The sequence below is a fragment of the Microplitis mediator genome, chromosome 9 (genome assembly GCF_029852145.1).
Source record: "Microplitis mediator isolate UGA2020A chromosome 9, iyMicMedi2.1, whole genome shotgun sequence".
Classification (NCBI taxonomy): domain Eukaryota; kingdom Metazoa; phylum Arthropoda; class Insecta; order Hymenoptera; family Braconidae; genus Microplitis; species Microplitis mediator.
In genome coordinates this window covers 4,357,325-4,384,405 of record NC_079977.1, presented here as the reverse complement: position 1 = coordinate 4,384,405, position 27,081 = coordinate 4,357,325, and the positions used below count along the sequence as shown (strand labels likewise).

At 27.8% G+C, this 27,081-nt stretch overlaps 1 protein-coding gene across 1 annotated transcript in view; it reads left to right on the top strand.

The window, feature by feature from the left end:
• Positions 1–18,058, top strand: part of LOC130674775 (echinoderm microtubule-associated protein-like CG42247) — a 40,171-nt gene extending 22,113 nt beyond the window's left edge. Inside the window, exons 4-15 of the mRNA XM_057480188.1 lie at positions 4,023–4,238; positions 4,306–4,422; positions 9,671–9,923; positions 9,993–10,453; positions 10,537–10,632; positions 12,683–12,820; positions 12,877–13,137; positions 14,457–14,714; positions 14,805–14,967; positions 15,416–15,598; positions 15,677–15,772; positions 17,124–18,058. Coding sequence (XP_057336171.1) covers positions 4,023–4,238; positions 4,306–4,422; positions 9,671–9,923; positions 9,993–10,453; positions 10,537–10,632; positions 12,683–12,820; positions 12,877–13,137; positions 14,457–14,714; positions 14,805–14,967; positions 15,416–15,598; positions 15,677–15,772; positions 17,124–17,392 — 2,511 coding nt within the window. The 3' untranslated portion in view covers positions 17,393–18,058. The remainder of the gene's footprint in view (positions 1–4,022; positions 4,239–4,305; positions 4,423–9,670; positions 9,924–9,992; positions 10,454–10,536; positions 10,633–12,682; positions 12,821–12,876; positions 13,138–14,456; positions 14,715–14,804; positions 14,968–15,415; positions 15,599–15,676; positions 15,773–17,123) is intronic.
• The last annotated feature ends 9,023 nt before the right edge of the window (positions 18,059–27,081 follow it).

Below are 27,081 nucleotides of genomic sequence, written 5' to 3'. Positions count from 1 at the left end.
TTGACCTTCACCCTGTGCTAATCCACTCAACTATTATCATACACAAAGAACATTCAAGTAAACGTTTACACTCGTATATAAAACAAATATGTAATTGAATAAATTATATCACTTTGAATCTTTAAATTAACATTTAATAGCTAATTAATAATTAATAAATATTTAAAAACAATTTATGGTAATAATATGATTTAAAAAATGTATATGTACACATATATTTAAATCATTTAAAAGAAAACGATCGATTTCTCATGGTCACATAACAAATCTCAGGGTTAGAAAAAAAAAGTACAAGAGACTGGTCATAAAATTCTTGGCATTTTGCCTATAGCCTTCATACCATGCGTGTTTTAATACATATATGTCAATATATAAAATATATTTTTAATATTATTTTAATGTTAAAGATCATACTAGGCTCGAATTTATTCTTATTATTTAAAATAAATTTTGTCTGGTCTAAAGTTCAAATTTATTAACGTTTTCTTCAAGGTCTTGTTATCATCGACGTTTTTGTGCTAAGGTGGATCCTCTTATCAATTATCTGTTATCAAGTTTAAATTAAATAAGGAGTGTCTTAAATTTGAACCAATAAATTACCGCTTGTCGAGTATATAGCGAATTTAAAAAAAAAAAGATGGAATTTTTAATATTCTTATGTGTAATTCAAATTTTTAAAAAATTTTCATTTGTAATTTAGGGAAATTCGGGACAAAATGAGGCTTTATTTTTAAGACAGAAAAATTATTTGTGTATAAAAATTTTTAGTTACTTTGGCAAAAAAAAAAAAAAAAAATTTTACAGATGTGGCCCATTTTATCTCAGAGTCAACTTTTGTGAGTTTTTGAAAGAATTCAAATAACGAACACTTCAAAAAATAAATTCGCTTTTTTTTAAATTTGAAATTTCATTGGCGGGAAGTTAGAAATTTTTTATTCAAAATTTTTAATCGTTCGGACTGACCAATTTGCCCCATTTTTTATGCAAACCGTAACTAAGTATTTTTTTAAATAAAAAAAAATTTTTTTGTCTTACAAATGATGTCTTACATGGACACGTCATTCAAAAATATGACATCTCTTTTTTGATACTGAAGTTAGGCGACGTCTAACAATTTTTTATTTTGTTTCAAAACGATAAAATATAAAAAAATAAATATTTGAAAAAATTGCACCCATAGTTTTTAAAATTTTCTACACGTGCATATTTTTAGTTTTATTTTTTTGTAAGTGATTTGTTGAAAAAAAATCAAAAAATTGTTAATTATCTACTAACTTCATGACCATGTTTCATTTTACCCCGGATGCTTCTGTAATTTTATTATCTATCATAAATTCTATCGAAATTTGTTTTCACGATGCACAGAAAAAAATGATACTTTAACCCAAAAAAATTTATTGCAACCCGAAAGGAAAATCAAAATTTTCTTCGTTCAAAAAAAAATTTCTTGAACGAAAATTTTGATTTTCCTTCTGAATTGCAAAGAAAATTCTTGGCCCAAGAAAATATTTTTTAAATAAAAAAAAAATATCAAGTTTAAAAATCTCAACAATTTTACATATTTTTTTATATGAAAATAAAAAAAAGAAATATTCGTCATCTTTTCTGAAAAATTTCATTTTTTTTTGTCTCTCCTAATATTGTTTTTTCAATTAACAAAAAATCGCGGGAAAATTTAAAAAATTAATTTTTTTTAAATAAACAATTTTACCAATTTTTTCTTATCCTCAAAAATTTCATGTTTTTTTTGTTTCCTGATATTGTTTTTTCAAATAAAAAAAAATCGCGGGAAAATTTAAAAACTTAATTTTTTTTAAATAAACAATTTTACCAATTTTTTTTATCTTCAAAAATTTCATGTTTTTTTTGTCTCCTGTTTGTATTTTCAATTACGAAAAATCGCGGCAAATTTAAAAAAATTAAATTTTTAAATTTCGCTGCGATTTAACCAATTTTTTTTTACTCTCAAAAATAAGTATCAGTACCAAAAATTTCCAACAAAATCAAATAAAAAAATTAATCACTACTTTTTTACCCCAATTACTTTTTAACCCGAAGAAAAATAAATAATATTTTTTGAATAACGTATCCCTATTGGAGTATCCTACATACTCGAGAGCCCTTCAATACTCCCCTTATATTCCACTCCCTATTAGCGGTATCCAAGTCACTACATATATGTATATATGTAAAATATACATAAGTCATTGTGTAGTGGCCTTGGCGTGGTCTATCGTATCAGGGGCCGAGTCCAGTAGGGTGTAAGGTGGGTTAAGTCGACCAGGGCCCAGTGTATTATATATCCTGATGAAGGCAGGGTATCAGAGCATAACTGGAGTAAAGTCGACGTTGCTATAACGCTTTCTCCTTTCCTTTAATACCCAACCTACTAACAATTTACTAGCTCACTAGAAAATTTAACATCAGTCCTCAATCGAGCATCCAGCAGTCGACAGCTCGAGTTTTCTGTCCCCACGACTTAGCCTCGTGACCAACAAATTGTAAAACAGGTCGTTGCGTGTTGAAAAATAAAATTACTCCTCAATTATTATTATTATTTTTTTTTTTTTACATTTAATGCACGTAAAGTTTAAACTTTAGTGCAATAAAAATAAATACTGATAATAATAATAAGTAAATTAATTTAAATAATCATTTGTTGGAAATAAAAAATGAGTGGCTGATATATACATATATATTTGTCTACTGCAGTGATCGTGGTATATATTGAGTCAGACAATTTTTTTATGATGTGATAAATATTTTTACTAATGATTTGAAGTGGGGTCTGGGTCTGTGTCTGTGATTTATGAGTTAGTTTTTTTTTTTTTTGAATTAAATAAATAAATGTAAAGTGGACGGATGTATTTAAAATTAAAATTTTTCTAAAATATTCACCATTGAGTCGCCAAGCTGTTCGTACCGTTCGGAGTTTGGCCGGGAGCCGGAAACGCCCGAGTCAACGGAAGATTCTTTGGTGGATTTTGATTTTAATTCGAGAAGATTTAGTACTGCTACGCAAAGTACATCCTGCTGGAACGGGTGTGATAGTTTTGTGGTGTTGATGAGTGACTCTTTTGAGGTCATTTCGCTGCCGGCCGATATGCTCCAGGTGGATATTCTGAAAAAAAATTTACGATTCTGACGTTAGTCGAGGTCTAATAATTTTTTGATTTTTTTTAAAACGATGAATTATAAAAAAAAAAAATATTTTGAAAAATTACACTTGTGGTTTTTTAAATTTTCTACGTGTGCATTTTTTTTTTTTTTTTTCGTCATTGGTTTGGTGAAAAAAAATATCCGAAAATTGTCTGTTAATTTCACGATAGAATACAATTAACAATTTTCGGTTTTTTTTTTTTTAATGGATAAATGAAAAAAAAAAACTAAAAAAATGCATGGGTAGAAAATTAAACGAGCTATAGGTGCAATTTTTTAAAATATTTTTTTTTTATTATAATTTATTGGTTTAAAAAAAATCAAAAAAATTATTAGACGTCGGCTAACTTGAGTGTCACAGAAATTTTTAAAAATAAAAATGAGGGTTTGAAAATTTTTAATTTTGAAAAACGTTTTTATTAGGGGTGTGCAAAAAATTGTGTTCGAATCGATTCAAATTGAATTTCTAAATAATACGAAAATTTCGAAATTGGAATCGAATATGATCGAGAAAAAAATAAAAAAATTCTAGAGTCGTAACAAAATTTATTACTTGCCAAAAAAGGTGGAGTTCCACTGCATATTTATACCTTTCCGCTGTATAAATTAAAAATTTTTAAAGAAACAAAATCACTTCGTTTTTATTACAAAAAAAAAAAAAAATTTGACAGATGTCAGATTTCAAAACGCTGGGATTTAAAATTTTTTTTTGATGGACGTAATGATATTTACTGGAGTAAAAAATGATTATAAAAGAATTTTACTAATCGATCTTGAAATCTGATCAGATTTGAATCTTCTAATTTTTTTTAATTTTCGCGGTTTTTTTAAATATAAATATGTATGTAAAAAATTGTTTATAGCCGGCGAGCTACGGGAAGAAGGGCAACACCTGGTACACACCACCAGGAGGTGTCAGTAGGGCTGGAGCAGGAGGCGGATGGCAAAGTCGACCCCCAGCGGTAGCGAGTCTCAGCAGAAAAGCCTCAATTACTGAAGAAGCGCCACCCCCAGGGGGTGGAAAACCCTCGTCCGGTCGGGTCATTCGTATTGTCAACAATCTTGACCATACTGTACAGGTAAATAAAGAAAATAAGGGGTAAATTTATCAAAAAATGTTTATAATTTACAAAATAATTTTGGTAGTGTCGTGTGCTGTTGAACTTAAGGACATCGCAGCCTTTTGAAGAAGTTCTTGAGGACCTGGGCCAAGTGTTGAAAATGAACGGGGCCAAGAGAATGTTCACAGTCTCAGGACAAGAGGTCAGTTGTTATATTAAATATATATAGGGATTTTGGGGCAAAGTGGACCATGAACACTTTTGTTGAAACAAAAAAAATTTTTTTTTTAAGGCATAGGTCGGGTTTGTAGAAGGGGATGGGGAAAGTTGGTCAGCCTGAATGTCAGTTTAAATTTGACAGTAAAATTTTTTGTTCGTTTGTTACGTAAATTATTTTATTGGGAACTAGAAGAAGTTGATCCTGAGGTAAAATGGGCCGCGATGGAAATGATCAACTTACCCCATAATTTTTTAAAATTTTACATAAAAAATCATTTTACTCCTGAGATCTACCAAAAATTCAGTGTCTTATTTTTTCCCATATTGTCATATATATATTGATTTATGTATATGCATGTGCGTGTATTTATATGAAAGTAAATAAAAAAAGTCTACAAAATAAATGCATGGCAAAAAGATGTAGACATAGCAGCGGCAGTAGTGAAAGTACGCAATTAGTCAGCCAGACAAATTCGTCGTTGATAATTTCACTCAAGATACGAGATTTTTGATAACCAATTTAATTAATTTCTTTATTCAAATTACCCTTAATTATTTTAATTATTATTAATTTATTTCATATTACAACTCTAAGTTCTCCGCATTCATCAATAATTCCATTTAATATTTTATTTAAATTAATACCAACTCCAAATTATTCATAAAAATTCCAATAAAAAAAATCTAAACTATTAAAAAAAAATAATAATATTCATATTTAATACCCAATTATTTTAATTAAACTTATAAATTTCTATTGCATATAAATTAAAAAAAAATAATAATAATAAATTATATTTATAATTGACGGCGAAAGTTTTATCATTTATTTATTTTTTTTTTTTTGACTGAAAATTTAAATAAAAAAAAAATATCAAACCTCCATATCCTCAAAATTAATAATTCCCTTTAATAGTTTAATTAAATTAATACAAATTTTGAATAATTATTCATTAAAATCCCGCCAAAAAAAATCTGAACTAAAAATAAATATAAAAAATAAAAAAAAATAATAATATATGATCCTGAAATTAGCAGACAATTAGTAATTTTTTGATTTTTTTTTCTATTTATTACTTACAAAAAAAAAAAAAAAAAAATATACACATGTAGAAAATTAAAAAAACTACAGGTGCAAATTTTTGAAATATTTTTTTTCTTATAATTCAGTGTCTAAAAAAAAAATCAAAAAATTGTTAGACGTCGGCTAATTCATGACACTGACGTTAGCCGAGGTCTAATAATTTTTGAAATTTATTTGAAGCGATAAATAACAAAAAAAAAATATTTGAAAAAATTGCACTTATAGTTTTTTAAATTTTCTACATGTGCATATTTTTAGTTTTTTTTTTTTGTAATTTACTTGTTTAAAAAAAAAATCAAAAAATTGTTAGACGTCATGATACTGAAGTTAGCCGACGTCTAATAATTTTTGAAATTTATTTGAAACGTTAAATAACAAAAAAAAAATATTTCAAAAAATTGTACCTGTAGTTTTTAAAATTTTCTACACGTACATATTTTTTTTTTTTTATAATTAATTAGCAGAAAAAAAAATCAAAAAATTAATAATTATCCGCTAACCTTAGTATCATAATAATATTCATATTTAATACCCAATTATTTTAATTAAACTTATAAATTTCTATTACATATAAACTTAAAAAAAAAAAAAAAAATAATTATAAATTATATTTTTCCTCTAAATTATTTTATAGTTGACTTGGCGAAAGTTTTATCATTTATTTATGCTAATTAAAGAAGACGCGGCAACGGCATCGTCCTTATACAAAAACAGTTTGAATAATGTTATTCATAAATATGCATGTGGCCCTTGGCTTAACGTTTAGAGGTGGAATAGAAATACCTATATATATATATACATATATATATCAATATACGGATGGAATAGAGTGAAAAGCAAAACCGAGGCGTGACGACCAAGACTCTCAATCGGGGTCGACTACTTTACTCGTTTATGTGAACGAGAACTAGATGGAATAAGGTCGCGGCCTGACAAAAGGCGGGTAATCTAATCAGCGCAATTGTTAGATTTACCAGTACAGGCAACTTTATATTACTAATTCTTATCGTTATTATTCTGTACATTTTATTACGCGATCTATTATAAAACTCATTACCGAACAATGCGTGTTTCTAATATATTAATATATATGTTTATACATAATATACATCATTATAATATGTAATAGTACGAGCTATTAATTTGTAATGACTTTTTTTCCACAAACCAGATCTTAATAAAATCAGTTTGAATCGTAGATCAAATTATCGAGATAAAGGAAATAAATTTTTTTGTTTCCGGATGTAACGTGAGACATTTTTCGGAGGGCGGGTTGGGAATTTCTGATATAATTTATTGGATAAAAATGATTACACTTTTACGTGATAGATTTTTTGTGTTTATATATATATTAATGAGTTTTAGATATATTTTTGTTGTAATGGATGACGTAATTGTTACGTTGATTATTCGAAGTAGATGTAAATAGGGTGATAAAGATAATGAAAAAAAGGAGGAAGATAAAAAGGTCAGAGTTTCATCTGGGTTTTAGGTCAAAAATATGAATTACAAATTGACCACTTTGGATTTTACGATTGAAAATTTGCTTAGTTAATTTTTTTTTTTATATGAAATATTAATGGTTACAAAATTGGTGTGGGCGAAAGTTTACTTTAGTTAAAGAACACGGGAAGGAAATTGATGGAATGGCTCCAATAAATTAGGGAACTAAGAGCGTGTCCAGTAAAGGGTGACGTAGAAAAGGCATAAGGGCGCATACATTTTTTTTTTAGATGACTCGTATGAAAATAACATATATGGTCAAAATATATGTAAAAATATATGATAAATATCAGAAAATATATGTGGCCAATTTAACTATATTTTCTGATATATTTTTGTTTATATTAAAAAATATAATATATATTCATCATATATGAGTCCGTATATATTTAGCATATATAAAATATATATGTCAATCATATACAAAAAATATATTTTTATCATATATGAAAATATATATTCTTGTCATATACGAAAACTATATTTTTATCATACATAAAAATATATATTTCTATCATATACGAAAAATATGTTCTGATCATATATAAAAATATATATTTATATTATGTATGGAAAAAAAAAGTTTCTTATTCGTATGACCAACTCCTATTAAATTAGATATAAATTTTAATATACTCTTTAAATTGCAGTTAAAATTTTCAAAATTAGTTAATTTGATGCGAATATATATACCCATCATAATATAAAAGGAAATATATCAATACAATATATATTATAAGGTAAATGTAAATGTATATATAGCTTAATATAAAAAACATATAAGTTACATATATGGAATACATATATTTACTACTGTATATAATTTTATATTAAATCGGCGAAAATCTCTATATGATTTTTTATAATATACAATATAACATATCATATATTTTTTCGTTGCAAACATATATGGTTTTATATATTTTAACCATATATTATTTTTTCATACGGGGAATCTTTTCATTGAAAATTTTGAAAATTCCAAATTTTTCTCAGTTTGTATTTTTTACTGGGAACTATGAGGGTGTTACGTTTTGAATAATTCCCAATATTAATTTTTAATTATTTAATAATTATTTGTATCGTCTATAAACAATGGTCACTGATCCTAGTCACAGCACCACTGTTACGTTTTGAGAATTACCCCAAACTAATTCAAAATAAAAATAATTTTTAATTATTAAATTTAATTCAGGTTTGGCCTCATTGGAGTATCGACAGACCCCCGGTGGGCCTTGGTCGTCGATTATTTTATTGTAATTATTTATTTTGGATAGTGAATGGATAAGTCATAGTGTAGGTGAAAATATTGGGGTGCCAATTGGCACCCCAAAATAAGGTTGAATTAATTTAGGATTAATTGTAATTTATTAATTACTTATGGAACAGAGGTTCGAGCTCCAAGAGCTCGCTCATAAGACTGACTATTTAGTCATTATAAAAATATAATAAAGTCAACAGAGTTGACAACACGTTGACGCTGCATCTCAGGTTCCCTATGAGAGAATCGTCGTGGCCCGGGTCTCATGCATCGTCATCTGTTTTGACTGCCCGCGAGCCACGGTGACTCTCTTATCGTAACTGATTTCCGTTACATCGAATTAAATTAATTTATGAAAAATAATTAATTTAATTTAATCAATAAAATATTACGGGAACGTAACAAGGGCAATTTTTTTTTTCTACGATTGATTTTTTGTTGAAAAGTATGAGAGTTAAATACAATTTTTTTTTATTTTTTATTTTTTCATAAGCTCTTATGATTCCTGGGTTAAAAACCCGTGTAAAAAAAAGGGAAAAAGTTCGACGTCGAAATTCGAAATTTGAGACAATTTTGAGTTCTTGTAATACTTTAATATTAATATGAAAAAATTCTAGAATGGAGTCGGAAGACGACATGAAAATTTTACAAGAACGTTTCCAGAAAATTTATTTATTTGATACCAAATTTCTCAAGTATGACAAAGTTCGATTTTCTCTAATTTTCAAATTGACAAAAACTAGCGGAAAATTTAAATTTTTGTCATTCCCGCCAGTCGAATGGATTTTTTTCAGTTTTAAAAAAATTCCAAACCGGAAATTTTGAACTTTTATACTAATAAAACTCACGGAAAAATTTCTTGGAAATTGAAAATTCTGACCATTTTTGAGTGACTTTTTATATTTGTAAAATTTAGTAAGAAATAAATAAATTTTCCGGGAACGTCCTTTTAAAATTTTCATTCCGTCTTCCAATTCCACCCTATAATTTTTTATGATCCTGAAGTAAACAATTTTTGAATTTTTTTTTTAACAAATAAATTACAGAAAATTAAAAAATAAAAATATGCACATTTACAAAATTGTAAAAACTACGGTGCAATTTTTTCAAATATTTTTTTTTTTATAATTTATCGTTCAAAAAAAAATCTAAAAATTATTAGACCTCGGCTAACTTTAGTCTCATAATTTTTTTTATATTCGGCGCAATCGTATGTTGCCTTTCTTTCGATTAATGCTTCAACTTTTTTCCATTAATTGACAAAAATTTAATACGCTTATGACAGTTCAAGGTCACTGAATATTTAAAAAAAAGGGGGGGGGGTGAGAATGCCGTTAAATAAAAAAAGTTACACTAATTTAAAAAAAAAAAAATTTCTTACAGGTCCGCAGCTTTTCTCAATTGAGAAATGAATTTGCTGATGTGGATACATTTTACCTGGGAACTGGAGCATCAATGGGTATAAGCGGTGCCTCGATGACAAGTTCATCTCCAGCTCGTAGATCGCGATCTCGTGGACCACCAGCATTGCAAATGTCTGGAGCTAGTGAAGATGTCGTTAGACAACGACGCGCACGTAGCAAAAGTCGTCCACGCGCACTTTATGCCGCGGATTCCGAAGTCGTACGAGTTAATGGTAAACCTGAAAATTAATAAATTACAATTTTAATCTTACGTTTGTTAATAAAAAAATTTTTAAAATCAGACTACAGTGTCGTCGAAGTACTGAGAGAAGAACCGGCTCGCGTAACAATAAGAGGATTAAGGCGGTCGTTTTATCCTCCATCGCATTTGCCTCTAGTTGACAATTCACCCCCTGATAAAAAACTTCAACTCGAGTGGGTCTACGGATACCGAGGGACTGATACCCGGAGAAATTTGTGGGTTTTACCAAGTGGAGAACTTTTATATTACGTCGCAGCTGTTGCTGTTCTATTCGACCGCGAAGAAAATACGCAACGTCACTATATTGGTCACACAGAAGACATCACTTGTATGGAGATACACCCGAGTAGAGAACTTGTAGCTTCTGGACAACGTGCTGGTAGACATCGCAAAGCACAACCGCATGTTCGTATTTGGTCCACGGAAACTCTTCTTACGCTTTATGTTTTTGGAATGACGGAGTTCCAAATGGGAGTATCCGCCCTCGCGTTTTCTCAACTTGTAAGTTTTAGCTTTAATATTTTTCAGTGTAAAATTTTTCTGAATTGACTGTTATTGAATATTATTTGTTATTTAACAAATAGAATGGGGGAAGTTATGTTCTTGTTGTTGATTCGGGACGAGAAGCCATTTTATCTGTATGGCAGTGGCAGTGGGGTCATCTTCTTGGAAAAGTGGCGGTAAATTTTTGTTTTGAATTATTTATTTTTACACTGTAAAAAAAGCGGTGTTAAAATTAACTCACTGGTAAAATAGTGCTAATTAATGGTGTTATCCAACCGGTGTTAAAATGATGTACATGAAGAGTAAAAGTTACCATATATTATGATAACTATTAATATAATATCATAGTAATTATTACATAAATTATTACCATAAATTTCTTTCCGTGTGATAACATTTCGTTAAAATTACGAAATTCTCATTGACTAATAAGGTAAGAGACCTAGTACCCGATCACTCCATGTATTTGTATATCTATATTTACTAAATTCTACTAAATATAGATATACAAATACATGAGTGATCAGGTACTAGGTATCTTACCTTATAAAAAAAAAATTTATTTCCTGTGAAATAGGCAACGGCACTTTTATTAAACTGAACAAATTGCTGAATTTTTTTATCACTTATCAAATTAAATAACTAAGAACAATATAATAATTATAATGCCCTGGTTAAAAATATTCATTGAAAAGTATTGAAAAAGATGAGAATTGAAGCCTTTTGAATACTTTCTATACCCCAGGTTTTCATTTGGACATAAAATTAATACTTTTCAATCCCAAAATAATATAAGAATTTCTAAACTTCCGAGGAATTGGAAAAGATTCAAATGAATTGATATTTTTAATCTTTCTGAATACTTTTCAATACCAAAAAAGTTTCGAATTTTAGTCACGTATGGGATTGAAAAAAATTCAAATGAATTGAAATTTTTGAATCCTTCTCAATACCAAAATAGTCCGATATTTCGGATCGAGTGTAAGATTGAAAAGAATTCAAACGAATTGACATTTTTGAATCTTTCTGAATCCTTCTCAATACCTTTATTAAGAAAAATGGTTTAATCCATGCTAAGTGTATATATCTATATATTAGTCGATTCAAATTATTTTAAATCAATTGTTTCGAATCATTTCAAATCATTTTTCTTAATCAGGGTACCAAAATAATTCCATATTGGAAGGTATTGAAATGATGAAAGATTGAATTCGTTTCAATACTTTTGAATTCCATTTTAAGAATTAGAAAGTATTCAAATGATCGAAATTTCAATTCCATTCAATTCAAGACAAGAGGAAATTTATAATGAGTGGCCCTAGGAACAGAATATTTGCTACAGTAAATGAATATGGCAGTGATCTAAACTTTTTCGATAGTAGTTACACTACTTTTAAAAAAGCTGTATCAAAAATGTTGAGTGATTTCTAAATATGTAATTTTGTATTATTATTAAACACATGGAGTTAATTATAGTCGAGCAATTATTTTTACACTTATATATTATTATTACGTTAAACTATTGTAAATTGCAGATAGCGTTAAATAAATAAATAAATAAATAAATACTTTCCAAAACCTCCGTGGGATTGAAAATAATTGAAATAATTTTCAATCCTTTTCAATGAATATTTTTAATCAGGGTGTTTTTTTTAACTCTCTTAGATTTGAAATATTGAAAAAAGTGACTATTTATTGTTTACTAGTGAAAAGAATATCACTAATTCAAATACTGATATTCTTTTCACTGACAATAAGTGACTTTTCACTGCCATAATAGTGATTGTCACTAGTTTGCTTTTAGAGAGAAGGTAACTGATTAAAAGATGATAAATTAATCATTGATAGTTTTACTTTATTTTTCTCACTGATTTAGTTTGCAAAGAGACTGCGAATCATAAAAGTTTTTTCCCATATTTTATACAATAATATTAACTAGCAATTGTGGCGAAATATTCTATAGATTTTTCCAAAAATTGGTAAATCTGTCGTATCATTAATTTTTGAAACAACAAAATTTTTTTGGATTTGAATTACAATTCAACTTCTGATACTTGAAAAATAAAACTACTTTTTTTTTAACACCGCTTAACACCGGAAAATTTTACCACCGTTTTCGGAGTTAAATTTAACACCGGGGTAACGTGGGCTTACACGTTTTTTTACAGTGTAAATAAATAGGCAACATTTATATAAATACACTGATTTTTTGTTTAAATTCACTAGACTCTACAAGAAGATTTAACCGGAGCAGCGTTTCATCCCCTAGATGACAATCTTTTAATAACTCACGGTCGAGGTCATTTGACATTTTGGAACCGTCGTAAAGACGGATTTTTTGAGAGAACTGATATTATCAAACCGGTACGTTATTAAAATTTTCATTTTTTTTTCAAAATAATAAAAATGTCCCTTTATAGCCATCGAGAACTCACGTCACAAGTATCCAATTCGAGCAAGATGGCGACGTAGTAACAGCAGACAGTGACGGATTTATAACAATTTACTCAGTGGATGCGGACGGCGCTTATTTTGTTCGCATGGAATTCGAAGCCCATAATAAGGGTATAAGTTCACTGGTTATGCTTTCCGAAGGTACTCTATTATCTGGTGGTGAAAAGGACCGGAAAATAGCTGCTTGGGATTCGCTACAAAACTACAAACGAATTACCGACACTAAGGTAATTTTTCAAAAACGCATAGAAATAAAAAACCTTATAAAGGAAGTGTGTCGTTAGAATACGAAAATCCTTAAATATCTCCGTAAATATTGAATTTTTGGAAAAATTACAAGAGACATTTTTTGTAGAGCTTCAAATTCTCTACAAAAAAAGTCTCTTACACTTTTTCAAAAAACTTTATACCTACTGAGATATTTTGAGTTCAGTCAAAACTCGAGAAAATTCATGTTACAATTTTTTTTTTCATTTTATTTTTTTTTTTTATCATAAATCAACCCGTATGAAAATAACATGTATGGTCAAAATATATATGATAAATATCAGAAAATATATGTGGCCAATTTAACTATATTTTCTGATATATTTTTTTTATATTAAAAAATATAATATTCATCATATTCGAGTCCGTATATGTTTAGCATATATAAAATATATATGTCAATCATATACAAAAAATATATTTTTATCATCTATGAAAATATATATTCTTGTCATATACGAAAACTATATTTTTATCATACATAAAAATATATATTTCTATCATATACGAAAAATATATTCTGATCACATATAAAAACATAAATTTATATTGTGTATGGAAAAAAAAGTTTCTTATTCGTGTGACCAACTCCAATTAAATTAGATATAAATTTTAATATACTCTTTAAATTGCAGTTAAAATTTTCAAAATTAGTTAATTTGATGCGAATATATATACCCATATACATATACATACACCGAATAAAATATATGCTTAAATATAACAAAGAAAATATATGGTGCCATATATAATATAAATTATATGCTACCATATATTTCATTTCATATAAAAATTTTATATTTTTTGAATATAAAAGGAAATATATCAATACAATATATTATAAGGTAAATGTAAATGTATATATAGCTTAATATAAAAAACATATAAGACATATATGGAATACATATATTTACTACTGTATATAATTTTATATTAAATCGGCCAAAATGTCTATATGATTTTTTATAATATACAATATAATATACCATATATTTTTTTGTTGCAAAAATATATGATTTTATATATTTTAACCATATATTGTTTTTTCATACGGGAGGTGTCGTTAGAATACTAAAATCCTTAAATATCTCCGTAAATATTGAATTTTTGGAAAAATTATAAGAAACATTTTTTGTAGAGCTTCAAATTTTCTACAAAAAAGGTCTCTTACACTTTTTCGAAAAACTTGATATCTACTGAGATATTTTGGGGAGAGACGAGTATTCTTAACTGACGACCCTTGCAAACCGGTAATTTAATTTTGTAAAAAATATTTTAGCTGCCAGAATCATCCGGAGGAGTACGAAGTATTTACCCACAGAGACCGGGAAGAAATGACGGGAATATTTACGTCGGAACAACGCGTAATAATATTCTCGAAGGCTCTTTGCAACGGCGGTTTAATCAAGTGGTTTTCGGACACGGAAGACAACTTTGGGGACTCGCTGTTCATCCGGATGACGAAGTATTTGCGACTGCGGGGCATGACAAGAATATCGCGCTTTGGAGAAGACACAAATTGCTTTGGACAACCCAAGTAATTTTTTATTACACTGCAATAAAATTGCTGATGTACTCGCGACATTTTGCAGATTTGACTGACAATTTATCAACTTTGTTTATTTAGGTTGGATTCGAGTGCATTTGCATCGCGTTCCATCCATTCGGTGTCGCTTTGGCAGCCGGTTCGTCTGAAGGTCATCTTCTTGTACTTGCAGCTGATACCGGAGCTGCAGTGGCGACTCTCCGCGTTTGCGGATCACCTTTATCGTGTATTGGATATAATCCAAGTAAGATTACAGATAATAGAAATGCTACAATCGATTACACGAGATCGGGGCAGAATAGAATATCAGCGCGTAATTTTCTTGTGACTTTACAGCCAATGAAATTCAAAAATTTCCATTCCGGAGCAACACCAAAAAAAAAAATAAAAGAATTTTTTTTACTTGTAATTTTGAAACAAAATTTTAGAGGCGTCATTTTACGTCAGCTTTTGCTTTGCTAAAAAATTCATAAACTCAAAATAATTAAAAAATTTTTCTCCAAATATTTAGTGTCCCATTTTACCCCAAATTATTGATGTTAATAAAAAATCTGCAATAAACTAAAAATAGTAAAAATTTTTCGTTTAAAAAAATGAGAATTTTTTGTTTTTTACTAAAGTATTCTATCTTGCCCCGGTCTCCCCTTTTTAACTAAACCATAAACTAATTTTTTTTATTATTATTTATATAGCGGGTGAAATAATAGCAATGGGATCACAAAATGGCAGCGTCTATCTATTCCGTGTGTCTCGCGACGGATTTTCTTACAAAAAGAGCAACAAAATTCGCGGTACCCAGCCATTGGTCCAACTTGACTGGAGCTCGGATAGTAGATTCTTACAAACAGTTACTCAAGATTACGATTTAGTTTTCTGTAAGTATCATATTTTATTTTTTACATTATTAATTATTAATAATGATCGGTCTCTACTAATTTTCTTTTTTTTTCTAGGGGATGTCAAAGCTCTGCAATCTGAAAAAAGTCCAATTGTTATGAAAGATGTCAAGTGGCACACTCATAATTGTACTGTTGGTTACATGGTTTCCGGTATGTACATAGATATTTTTTAATTTATTAATGGAAGAAAGGTGTATCAAATGTCTACAATATTTTTTCGTACATTGGAAATTCTTACTGCTGTTGGCTACTAAAATTTATTCTACGGTTCTATTGCCTATATAAATATTAAATTGATAATTTAATTGCATAAAAAAATAATTGCACTGTTCTATTGCCTACAGAAAAATAATTCATGATGTTCAATTGATTGCTATTTAATTGTGTATCCAAATCAAAGAAATAACTGATTAATGTAGACAAGCTCCTGATTTTGCTGAGAAAATCTTGTACTTGTTGAGGAGAAATGACCAACGTTCAAGACCGATCACTTGATAAAAAAAAAGACGATTGATCTGTAAAATATCAGAACCGCGGTAGTCTTGACAAAAGTATAACTCGCCATGTCTATAATAAGACACTGGGTTGAATCTTATAGTCGACGCAGGGAATCACCTGATCAGGTCACTAATTTCTAGGGCCAGGATTTTTGCGTTAATTTAAAAATAATTAATAATTAGTGGTGTGAATTTTTTTATATTACGGGGAAAATATTGGTCTTATTAAAAAATTTTTCAAACAAAAGTTGTAGGAAATTTAATTTTCTAAAAAAAATGTCTCTTATAATTTTTTCTTAGGACTACTAAGAAAGCCGTAATCTCAAAATTAAGATTTTCATAAATCCCCAAATTTTGAATCATTCATTGTGAATCTTTTGAATTACGGTGAAAATATTGATCGTATACGAAAATAATAGGATACATTTTTTTTAGAAAATTAAATTTCCTACAACTTTTGTTCGAAAACTTTTTTAATAAGACCAATATTTTCCCCGTAATATCAAAAATTTGAACTATTCATTTAAAAAATAAGGCAAAAATCTTGTCCCGACTAATTTCTGATAGAAAACTCTGTCAAGTTTTCCAATTGCTATTGTGGAGACTACCGAGGTTCTGATATTTTTCAGACCAGCTGCGTTTTTTTTATCAAGTGATCGGTCTTGAACGTTGGTCATTTCTCCTCAACAAGTACAAGATTTTCTCAGCAAATAAATCAGAAGCTTGTCTACATTAATCAGGAATTTCTTTGATTTGGGTACACAATTAAATAGCAATCAATTGAACATCATGAATTATTTTTCTGTAGGCAATAGAACTGCAATTATTTTTTTCGCAATTAAATTACATATTTAATATTTCTGTAGGCAATAGAACCGTAGAATAAATTTTAGTAGCCAACAGCAGTAAGAATTTCCAATGTACAAAAAAATATTGTAGGCAACTGCTGCCTTCCCTTTATTAATTACAAACTCATTCAAATTTTCTAAAATTTTTTTTTTTAGGCATGTGGAATAATCGTTACTATCCACTGACGACAGTGATAACGACATCAAGTCGCTCAGCAGCACATGATATGCTAGTGAGTGGAGATGCCGAAGGATATTTAAGACTCTTTAGATTCCCATGTACCAGCGCAAAAGCTGAATACGTTGAAGAAAAAGTTTATAGTTCACTTGTGGCATGTGCTAGATTTTTGTACAACGATCAAAATGTTGTAACCGTCGGTGGTACTGATGCAGCTCTCATGCTTTGGGAATTAGTAGACGAATAAACAAATAGATAAATAGATTTTTAAAAAAATATAAAATATATATTGTCAAACTTTTAATAGAAAACGAACTCCAAACGCCGGCCGTAAGTGGAGGTCAGTTTTAAAATAAAATTGTAACTGCCGAGAACATGATTTTTAAATCAAGAACATTTTTTTTCTTTTCTGTAAAAGTTAATTTTATCAACTACTTGTTGAGGGACATCGACGTTAATATATATTTGATTATATTAATATATAATATTCTAATTATTGAAAAAAAATTTTAGCGTTACTGCAATAAAATTTTAAATGGAAGGAAGTTTATGGAAATAAATTGTCTAACTCGTAAACTATTGAGTTTACGTCCATAATATAAGAGATGTGTTGTGTAGAAAATGTAATTTTCTACTGATAATTTATTGACAATTATCTTAATTCTTAAACGGTCACACGGGAACCGGAAGACTAGACAATTTTAAACTCCAAATTTAAATTCTTAAATTCTGGAAATTTTAAACTCAAAATATCTCAATAAATATCAAGATTTTGAGAAAATTACAAGATATCTTTTTTGTAGAAAATTTAATGTTCTACAAAAAAGGTCTATTGCAATTTTTCGAAAAATTTTATATTTACAGAGATATTTTCAAAAAACCAATGGCACTTTTTTTTTGATGAATTTGAATTCTTCTAAGTTTAAACTCGAAATATCTCGATGAATATCGAGTTTTCGAAAAAATTACAAGATACATTTTTTGTAGAGAATTTAATGCTCTACAAAAAAAGTTTCTTGCAGTTTTTCAAAAAACTTGATATTTACAGAGATTTTTTCAAAAAACAAATTGCACTTTTATTGGGATAAATTTGAAATTTTTGAAGGAAAATTTTGAACTTCAAATACTAAAATAAATACGAATTTTGAAATTTTTAATTTTTTTATCGATTCTGCGTCAAAGTTCATTTAATTCTCAAGAATTTGGCGCCAAATTTTATTGAAAATTACCAAAGTTACAAATATTTTTATGCAAAAAGTCATTTTTTAATTTTTTCTCAAATATTTTTTTAAATTTAAAAATTCAAATTTCCGATAAAAATAAAATTTCTTTGATTTTTAGATCTTTCGTGTCCTTAATGATTCCGGAAGTGTGACCATTAAGAATTAGAATTAAAAGTATAAGATTCTAGGATTAATTTTTTTTGTGTGTTCAAAAAAACACAAACGCACATGATATTATTTTGACTTGACTTAAATATATCGTAGACTTTTAGCAATAAACTATGAATTTAAAATAAAATCGATTACTTCTCGATTAATAAATATAATAATTATAAATATAAATATAAAATACATACGTAGAGACGCGGGCGTCTCAATGATATAAATAATTATGTAGTTCAATTGTCAAAAATCAGTTGTCAAAACCAAAACTTAAAAAAAAAAAATCAGCTTCAATCGCCTAGCACTTCATTAATAATTAGTTAGATCGCAGGGCAATTATTGCCAATAAAACTGCCCATCATCATAATTACAATAATTTCAGTATAAAATTTTCACTATTATAATAACAAATATTTCTTTTTTTTTATTACGCGTAAGTGGGAATTTATTTATGTGATCTGGAGGAGATGTAGAATTATTTTGATTGAGGCTCTAAAGAAAATTCAACTTTGTAGACCTCAAAAAAAAAAAGAAAATTAGAGGAAACTGCTTACGAATAATAAAAAAAAGAATGTTTTTATATTTCCTACAATTTCGAGACATTCTTCGAGGATTCTTTGAACTGATGGATTTAAATCAAACCCTGGTGGATTCAAATTACGGTCAATTAGAGTATTTACTATAAATTATGACCACCCTGGTGGAAATTTTACGGACTTTTCTTTAAGAAACTCTGAAAAAGTCTTTAGAACTTTAGAACTGAGTTTTACAGAGAAAATTCCGAAAAATTTCCACTAGGGCACTATCGTAATTTCTCGTAATTTACAGAATTCGGAAGTCTTGTGATGAAATGCGACAATTTTACGGTAAATTGCAGAAATAATACAGAATTTTAGGGTAAAAGTACAGTAATTTTCTATATATATGCAGTAAATTTGCGGTAATTGTCCATAAACCTGCAGTAAAATTGCGGTACTTCACCGTAAATATGTGGGTTTACTGGAAAATTAAGAAAAATGCTGCAAATTGCCGTATTTTACTGTAAGTTTCCAGAAATGGCCGTAAATTACCGCAACTGCGACAAATTTGCCGTATCAATGCCGTATTCCGCGGTAAAAGTACAGTAATTTATTTCGTATTTGTACTAAGCCTGCGGTATTTTATTGTAAGCATGTGGGTTTATGGTAACATTAAGAAAAATTGCCGCAAATTGCGATAAAATTGCCGTATGTTACTGTAATTTTCCGAAAAGGTCATAAATTGCCGCATTAGTACCGTATTTTGTGGTAAAAATACAGGAATTCATAATCTAGTTGTAAATAGCTGGTGGTATTTGACCGTAAACATGCAAAATTAAGAAGCGAATTCCGCAAATTGCTGTAAAATTGCCGTATTTTACCGTAATTTTCTGATAGACCGTAAATGACCGCAAATGCTGCAAATTTGCCGCATTAATTCTGTATTTTGCGGTAAAATTGCCGCATTTTGTCATATATTTGCAGCAAGCCTGCAGTATTTTACCATAAGTGCAGTAAAATTGCGGTATTTTTCCACGCACGTACAAGTTTACTACAAAATTACGGTATTTTACCGTAAAGTGACGTATTGCACTGTGTTTACGGGTTGAAAAATGCCGTAAATTGCAGTAAAATTACCAGAAATCTTTGTAAATTACCTGCATTGTCATAAATTGCCGTCAATGCGGCAATTTTTCCGTGGCAATGTTGTATTTTGCGATAAAAACGCGGTAATTTGCGGTAAATATTGTCATTTGCTGTAATTTGAATTCGCCAGGGAATAAGAAAAACCTAATGCACGTAAAATAGTAAACAATGTCGCTGGACGACGCAAAATATATTATTACCAATAATATTTTATTTATTATTTAACTTGATATGATAAAATGTTCACTACATTGTTCACAAATATACAAATATATATGATTATTGTCAACCATATATATTGTATTTAAACGACTATGTACTGTATATTTATAATATAATAGTAAATAGAATTAGATGAAGCCCAAGGGATTTTTTGAGTTAATACTCAGTCATTTATTAAAATGATTATAATTATATGTACAATTAACCCTTGAGCTTCTAATAAATAAAAAATATCTTTAAAAAAATCTTTGAGTTTTTTATTCATGCAGATAAAATGAGTGTGAATGTACCAGATATGAGACAATTTATAAATTTTAAATAAATAAATAAATTATCTATTTCAAAATTTCAAATTATTTTTACGTTTTTCGATTTTCTGAGTACGAATTTTTTAATTTTTATTCTACACTATTTATTCAAAAATTTAAAAAATGGTCAATTGTCAGCTAAATTTACGCTCATGCAAATAAATACCTTGTATTTTACTTTCATCTCCATATTAATAATTAATTAATTTTTTTCAACTGTCTTCTGAACTCCGAAGGTTTGAATTACTTGTAAAATAGCGAATTTTAAAAAGTTTTTAATTTCATCTCAACAGGTTCGGATTCTAAATACTAAACTTTTTTTTAAATGACAAAAAAAGAAAATGCGGACTTTACTTTGGTATTTTCAGTGTTCAAAGCACACTTGACTTTTTTTTTAATTTTTTACGGTTGACAAAGTTAATCATGCCGGACTCGCGGAAAGAACCAGAGATTCCTACAATGTCGGACGAAGAAATAATGGAGTTACCATGAAAGGCGAACGTTACTGCAGTCCGAATGTAATTAAAGAGAATCTAATCGCATTTGCCATTTCTGTTACCAAAGGCTAAGACCATTTCTGAATGACAACTTGCCTCTAATTTCGGGATCGGCTGAAACCCAGTCAATCATAAACCCGCATCTACAGGCATCGGGGAAGCTCAACAGAATAGGCAATGGAAGATACTTCACTAGATGTATCCAAATCAGATGAATCCAAACAAGAAAATGAGCAAGGCGACAACAAACCAATGGATAACAGGAATCTAAACAACAGCAGATTTAGAGCTGATTAAAGAACAAACAATAATAACACTGATGCGCAAAAATTCGTTTGTTTAGTCACATTTACCAAATAAATAATATACTTTTTTTTTCTTTAATAGCCAGCATTTATGTGATTAACAACGAAGAATTTTTTTCATTACATTAAATGTACTTAATTTTCGAATGGCATTCACAATTAATTTCAAAATAATTAACATGTATAAAATAATATTCATAAAATAAATTTACTTAATATACGGAAATTACAAAATTTTTAAAAATTAATTTTCCAAATTTCATCAGAAATCGAAGTAAAAAATTCTCTTTTTTTAGTCACATTTACCAAGTAAATAATATACTTTTTTTTTCTTTAATAGCCAGCATTTATGTGATTAATACCGAAGAATTTTATTCATTACCTTAAATGTGCTTGATATTTTTCTATCACTACAAAAATTATTTTAAAAACATTGATGTCATAATTTAATTTTAAAGATATTTAATTATAATCATTAATGATATTTGACACTCAGTCAAATAGCAGAGAATTAATCTCGCAAGGATCGTTCTCTAGCTTGGAATATAATACTTCTGACATAAGTGTCTTACCAGGAACACTACAAGAGGTGGGGGCCATCTAGTGACGAGCACCGAACTACTGCTGCTGTTGCCTTGCTTTGCTGACTTCCCTTTCCATGTATATCTTTTCTCCCAAGAAAGTTATCCAGTAGTTTAAGCAACTTTTCTATTTTCGTAGGAACATAAAAAAAACTTGCGTTAATAATAGTCCTCATTCCGAGAAATTTGATTTTCTTCAAACAAAAAAGTGCGGATTGCTACAAAAAACTAATATATCTTGCTTCAAAAAAATTCTCATATTAAAAAATAAAAACTTCTGTAACGAGTCAGAATTGTTCGCAAGCACAAGAATATGTTAATGAGAAAAAAAATTTTAATTGAAAATAAAAATATCAAGATAATTATTTATTTAGGGCAAGAAAATTTTGATTTTCCGAATCGATCAAAAAATTTCTTGATTCAAATTAAATGTTTTTTCTGTGTATTTATAATTCTTAAAAACAGCAGATAGTTTAAAAATATATGTAGGATTAATATTATTGCTGGAATTATTTTATAATATGAAAATACTATCAATCTTTCGCGGGTAATAATTTTATAAATATTATTTATTGTTGATAATTGTAATGATTAAGCATTATGTTGATTAATGTTAATTACTGTAATTAATACTATTGTCTATATAAGCTATAAGCACTAGAAAAATCGGGACACTGGCGCATGTGACAACACGTAAATATGGCGTTTAAAATGATGGAAAATAAACACAGGCTTATAACGAGTAGTCGAGATCAAAACTAAACGCACGGTAGTGGGAGACTGAAATTTCAATAAAAATTTACCGTTCCCAAGACCAGGCTTATGATGGGTAGTCGACTGTATATGAAAAATAAAATTCATTTTTTTATTAAATTAATTTATGAAATATATGTACATATTTAAACACGTAATATTATATATAATAAATTAATTATAATACAGATTTTTAATTAATTATAGTTCGTTATGTTGTTTTGTAGTGAAGCACAGGCGTAGGTGGAGCTGGCAAGTCATTTGTAAATTGAGTTGCTTCGGAAACCTAAATGATAAATAAGTAAATTAATTAATTAGTAATATAAGTGAGTATTTGATTGGATGAAAATAATCAATTAATTGATGACTAACCTGTGGCACGTGACCGAGAGTATTATTGGCGGAATAATTAATTCTCTGTGGATAATTTGCGGATGAGTGATTGGTAGACTGTGTCAATCCGGGTGGAATATTTGGTGGTTTGTATCCGGGTATCTCAAAAAAAACAAATTTATTATTAAAGTTTAGCTTTAGGTCTCGATATATGGCAACACTTGGTGAGAGCTACAGCATTTCCAATGCACCCACAAATTTTAATAAAGTTGTTAAATTTCAATTTTTAAATTTCGCGCCGTTAGCGCTGCTGCGCGTTACTGTTTTCAACGTTCAAATTTTTGCTAAAGTGGGGGCGGTCGAATCGCAAAATCGATTGCTGTGTATCAACTGACGGTTCGATAGCGGCAGTCAGTATCATCGAAAATGGCAGCAGTAGTCCAGATCTTTCTTTGTTCTTTACGTTTGAATTAAGACCCAGTATTGCAGTTAATTCGCGGAATTGTCCATAAAATTTATTGCTCATAGTTATTGTTTTATTAAAATGTGCAGTGTTTGTAAAATTTAAATTGTGCAAAGTGTCTGTGGTGGTTAAGTGTTGAGTGTTCAGTGCTAGTGTAAAGTGTTGCTGATGGCTGATGCTGATGACTTCCAAGTTCCTGAGCAAAATCATCTGGCATCGTCTGGTGGGAAATAGCAGTTAAGTGACGTTTTTTAGCTGCAATACACTTGGAACAATTTAATTTAAATCTCCAAGTGTATTAGGAAACCCTTCTGCATATTATTTCCCGCCAAGGTTTGTTCAAACACTCAAGTGTTTTTTTTTTTAAATTTCAAATATTTCTCTATCATATTCTGCCGCCATTTTATTTTGACTTACGATTTTTAATTTTTCCCGTTTCTAATAATATGAAACGTAAGTTGGCCGACATCTGATAAGTTTTGGATTTTTTTTTAAACAATAAATCATTAAAAAAAAAATATTTGAAAAAATTGCACTTATAGTTTTTCAAATTTCTTACCTGTGCATTTTTTTAGTTTTCTTTTTTTTTGTAATTTTCTGGTAAAACAAAAAATCCAAAAATTTCCGATTATCTGCTAACTTCTGGATCATCTAATAATTTATTTTTCAAATATTTAAATTTACCGCGCAAATAATAAAATAATTAAAAAATGTCTTAATTTCTCTTAAATTATTATTTTAATTACTGAATTTTTTTAAAGTAATTTAAAAATTGTCTTATGTCTGCTGCATTTACACCAATAATTTATTGCACTCATAGTTAACAGACAGTTATCAACTTTCGATTTTTTTTTCAATAAATCAACAAAAAAAAATGATCTCGTTGGTAGACAATTATAAAATTTTGAATTTTATTTTCAATTAAATGACGACAGAAAAAAAAAAAATCTAAAAATATGCACATGCAGAAAATTAAAAAAACTACAGGTGCAATTTTTTCAAATTTTTTTTTTTTTATAATTAATCGTTTTGAAAAAAATCAAAAAACTATCAGACGTCGGCTAACTACAGTATCATCAAAAAAAATTTTTTAAATTTACAAAACTGTAAGTGCAATTTTTGTAGTTCATTTTGAAAAAAAATCCAAAAAACTATCAGACGTCGGCTAACTTCAGTATCATCAAAAAAAATTTTTAAATTTAAAAAACTATAAGTGCAATTTTTGTAATTCATTTTGAAAAAAAATCTAAAAAATTATCAGACTTTCCATCACTGCCACAAAATAAAAAAAAAAATCCATGAAAATTTTTGGCGGGTAAATAAAAAACATCATTGATTTTAAATGATTTATTTTTTTTTTATTAAATTCTATTTTCTTCCGCGATTTATACAATTTATATATATATACCTCAAATATATATACATATATAACATATTATTTGAAGCAATTACTTGAGTGATTGCGCCCAAGTTCGATTTGTGCTTAATTGTAATTATTATTTTTTTTTTTTATTAGTAAAAAAAAAATTTATTGATTAATTTATTAACAAATAAATTAATTAAAATATTAAGTGACGCCAATATTCGACTCGATATATTTATAATTTAATATTCAAAATTCCAAGGCAATTTTTCTTTACACGGAATCGAGCGGGACGTCATCACTTAAAAAAATTATTTAAAATTAATTTAAACCGGAAGATTTTATTGAGAAAATTTAAATTTAAGAGAACAATTATCATATAGCACTTAATTAATGCTTATTGTTATTATTGTAATTATTATTATTAATTAATAACAATTAATTTACAAAGCTATTTTATACATGCATACATTCTTATCTCTAATTCAAATTAACACTTTGATTCGCAATATTTTTAATTATCGAAAATTTATAGACATTAGTGAAAATTTTATTATCAAATATAAATAAATTATTATTATTATTTATTATTTATTATTACTTTTGTAATATTGATAGACAATTAAGTCAAAATTAGAATATTTTAATGAACGTTATTTGAATTTAATTACAAGTAAAATAATCAAAGCTCATTAATTATTAACTTTGCGATTCTAAAAAAAATTATTTACTAACTAACCCGTGAAAAAAAAATTTGTTTGAAAAATTTTACAAAAAAGTTCGTAACCTTGAGCTTTAAAATTTAAGACAATTTTGAATTTGGAGTTGATTATTTTTTTAATTTAAAAGAAATCAAAAGTAAAAATATTTTTAATTTTCACTCAGAAACAAAAGGATTTTTTGGTGGAAAAAATTTTTATTCGCCTCTGGAAAATTTTTGTATTAAAAATTGGAAACAAAAATTTTCTTGAGTCAAAAAAATATTTTTTTGCGTCAAAAAATTTTCTTGAGTCAAAAAAAAAATTTAATGAGTCAAGAAAACGATTTTTTTAGCGTAGAAAAATTTTTTGTATTTTAAATTGAAAACAAAAATTTTCTTGAGTCGAGAAAACTTTTTACTGCATCGAAAAATTTTTTGGATTGTAAATTGAAAATAAAAATTTTCTTGAGAAAAAAAAAATTCCATCGGTTGAGAAAACGATTTTTTTTTTGCGTGGAGAAATTTTTTGTATTTTAAATTGAAAACAAAAATTTTCTCGAGTCAAGAAAAAAATTTCATGATTTAAGAAAACGATTTTTTTTGCGTGGAGAAATTTTTTGTATTTTAAATTCAAAACAAAAATTTTCTCGTCAAGAAAAAAATTCTTTGCGTCAGTAATTTTTGTCTTCAATTCATAATGCAAAATATTTCTTGTACTAATCAATTTTTTTTTTTATGCAGACCTTGAGCTTTTCTTATAAAAACTCAAAAAAAGCTCATAAATTTTTTTAGTCTTTTTTTCAAACCAATAAAATTTTCGTCAAATTTTTTCGGCTTAAAAAATTCAAAAAAACTTCCTATTTATAATTTTTTTGACTTCAATTTCCAAATTCGAAAAATGACCAACTCAAAGTTCAAAATTGTCTCAAACTTTAAATTTTACAATTACGAATTTTTTTGAAACATTTTTACAATTTCTTTTTCCCGGGAAATTAATTTAACTATACGTTTAATTAAATTCAATTTACATTTAAACTATCAACTTTACAGATATAATTATAAGAACCTTTTTATAGAGAATTTTCTCCCCAATATTTTTTGTTCAATGCATTTTTCCGTAGCATCAATAGTTTTTACACAATTTAATAATGAATCCCCAGCGCTCTTAAATTTTCCAATTGCTTTAAAAATAAATAATTTAATTAATACCTCAATTTATCTAACACAGTTAATTATTATTAATTATTACATACTAATTAACTAATACTTATTTAGTTTATTTAAATAGTAAATAAATAAAAATTTTTTTTCTTTTTTTTTCTTTTAATGTCTATTAAAAATATTGATTTTTTTTATATTATT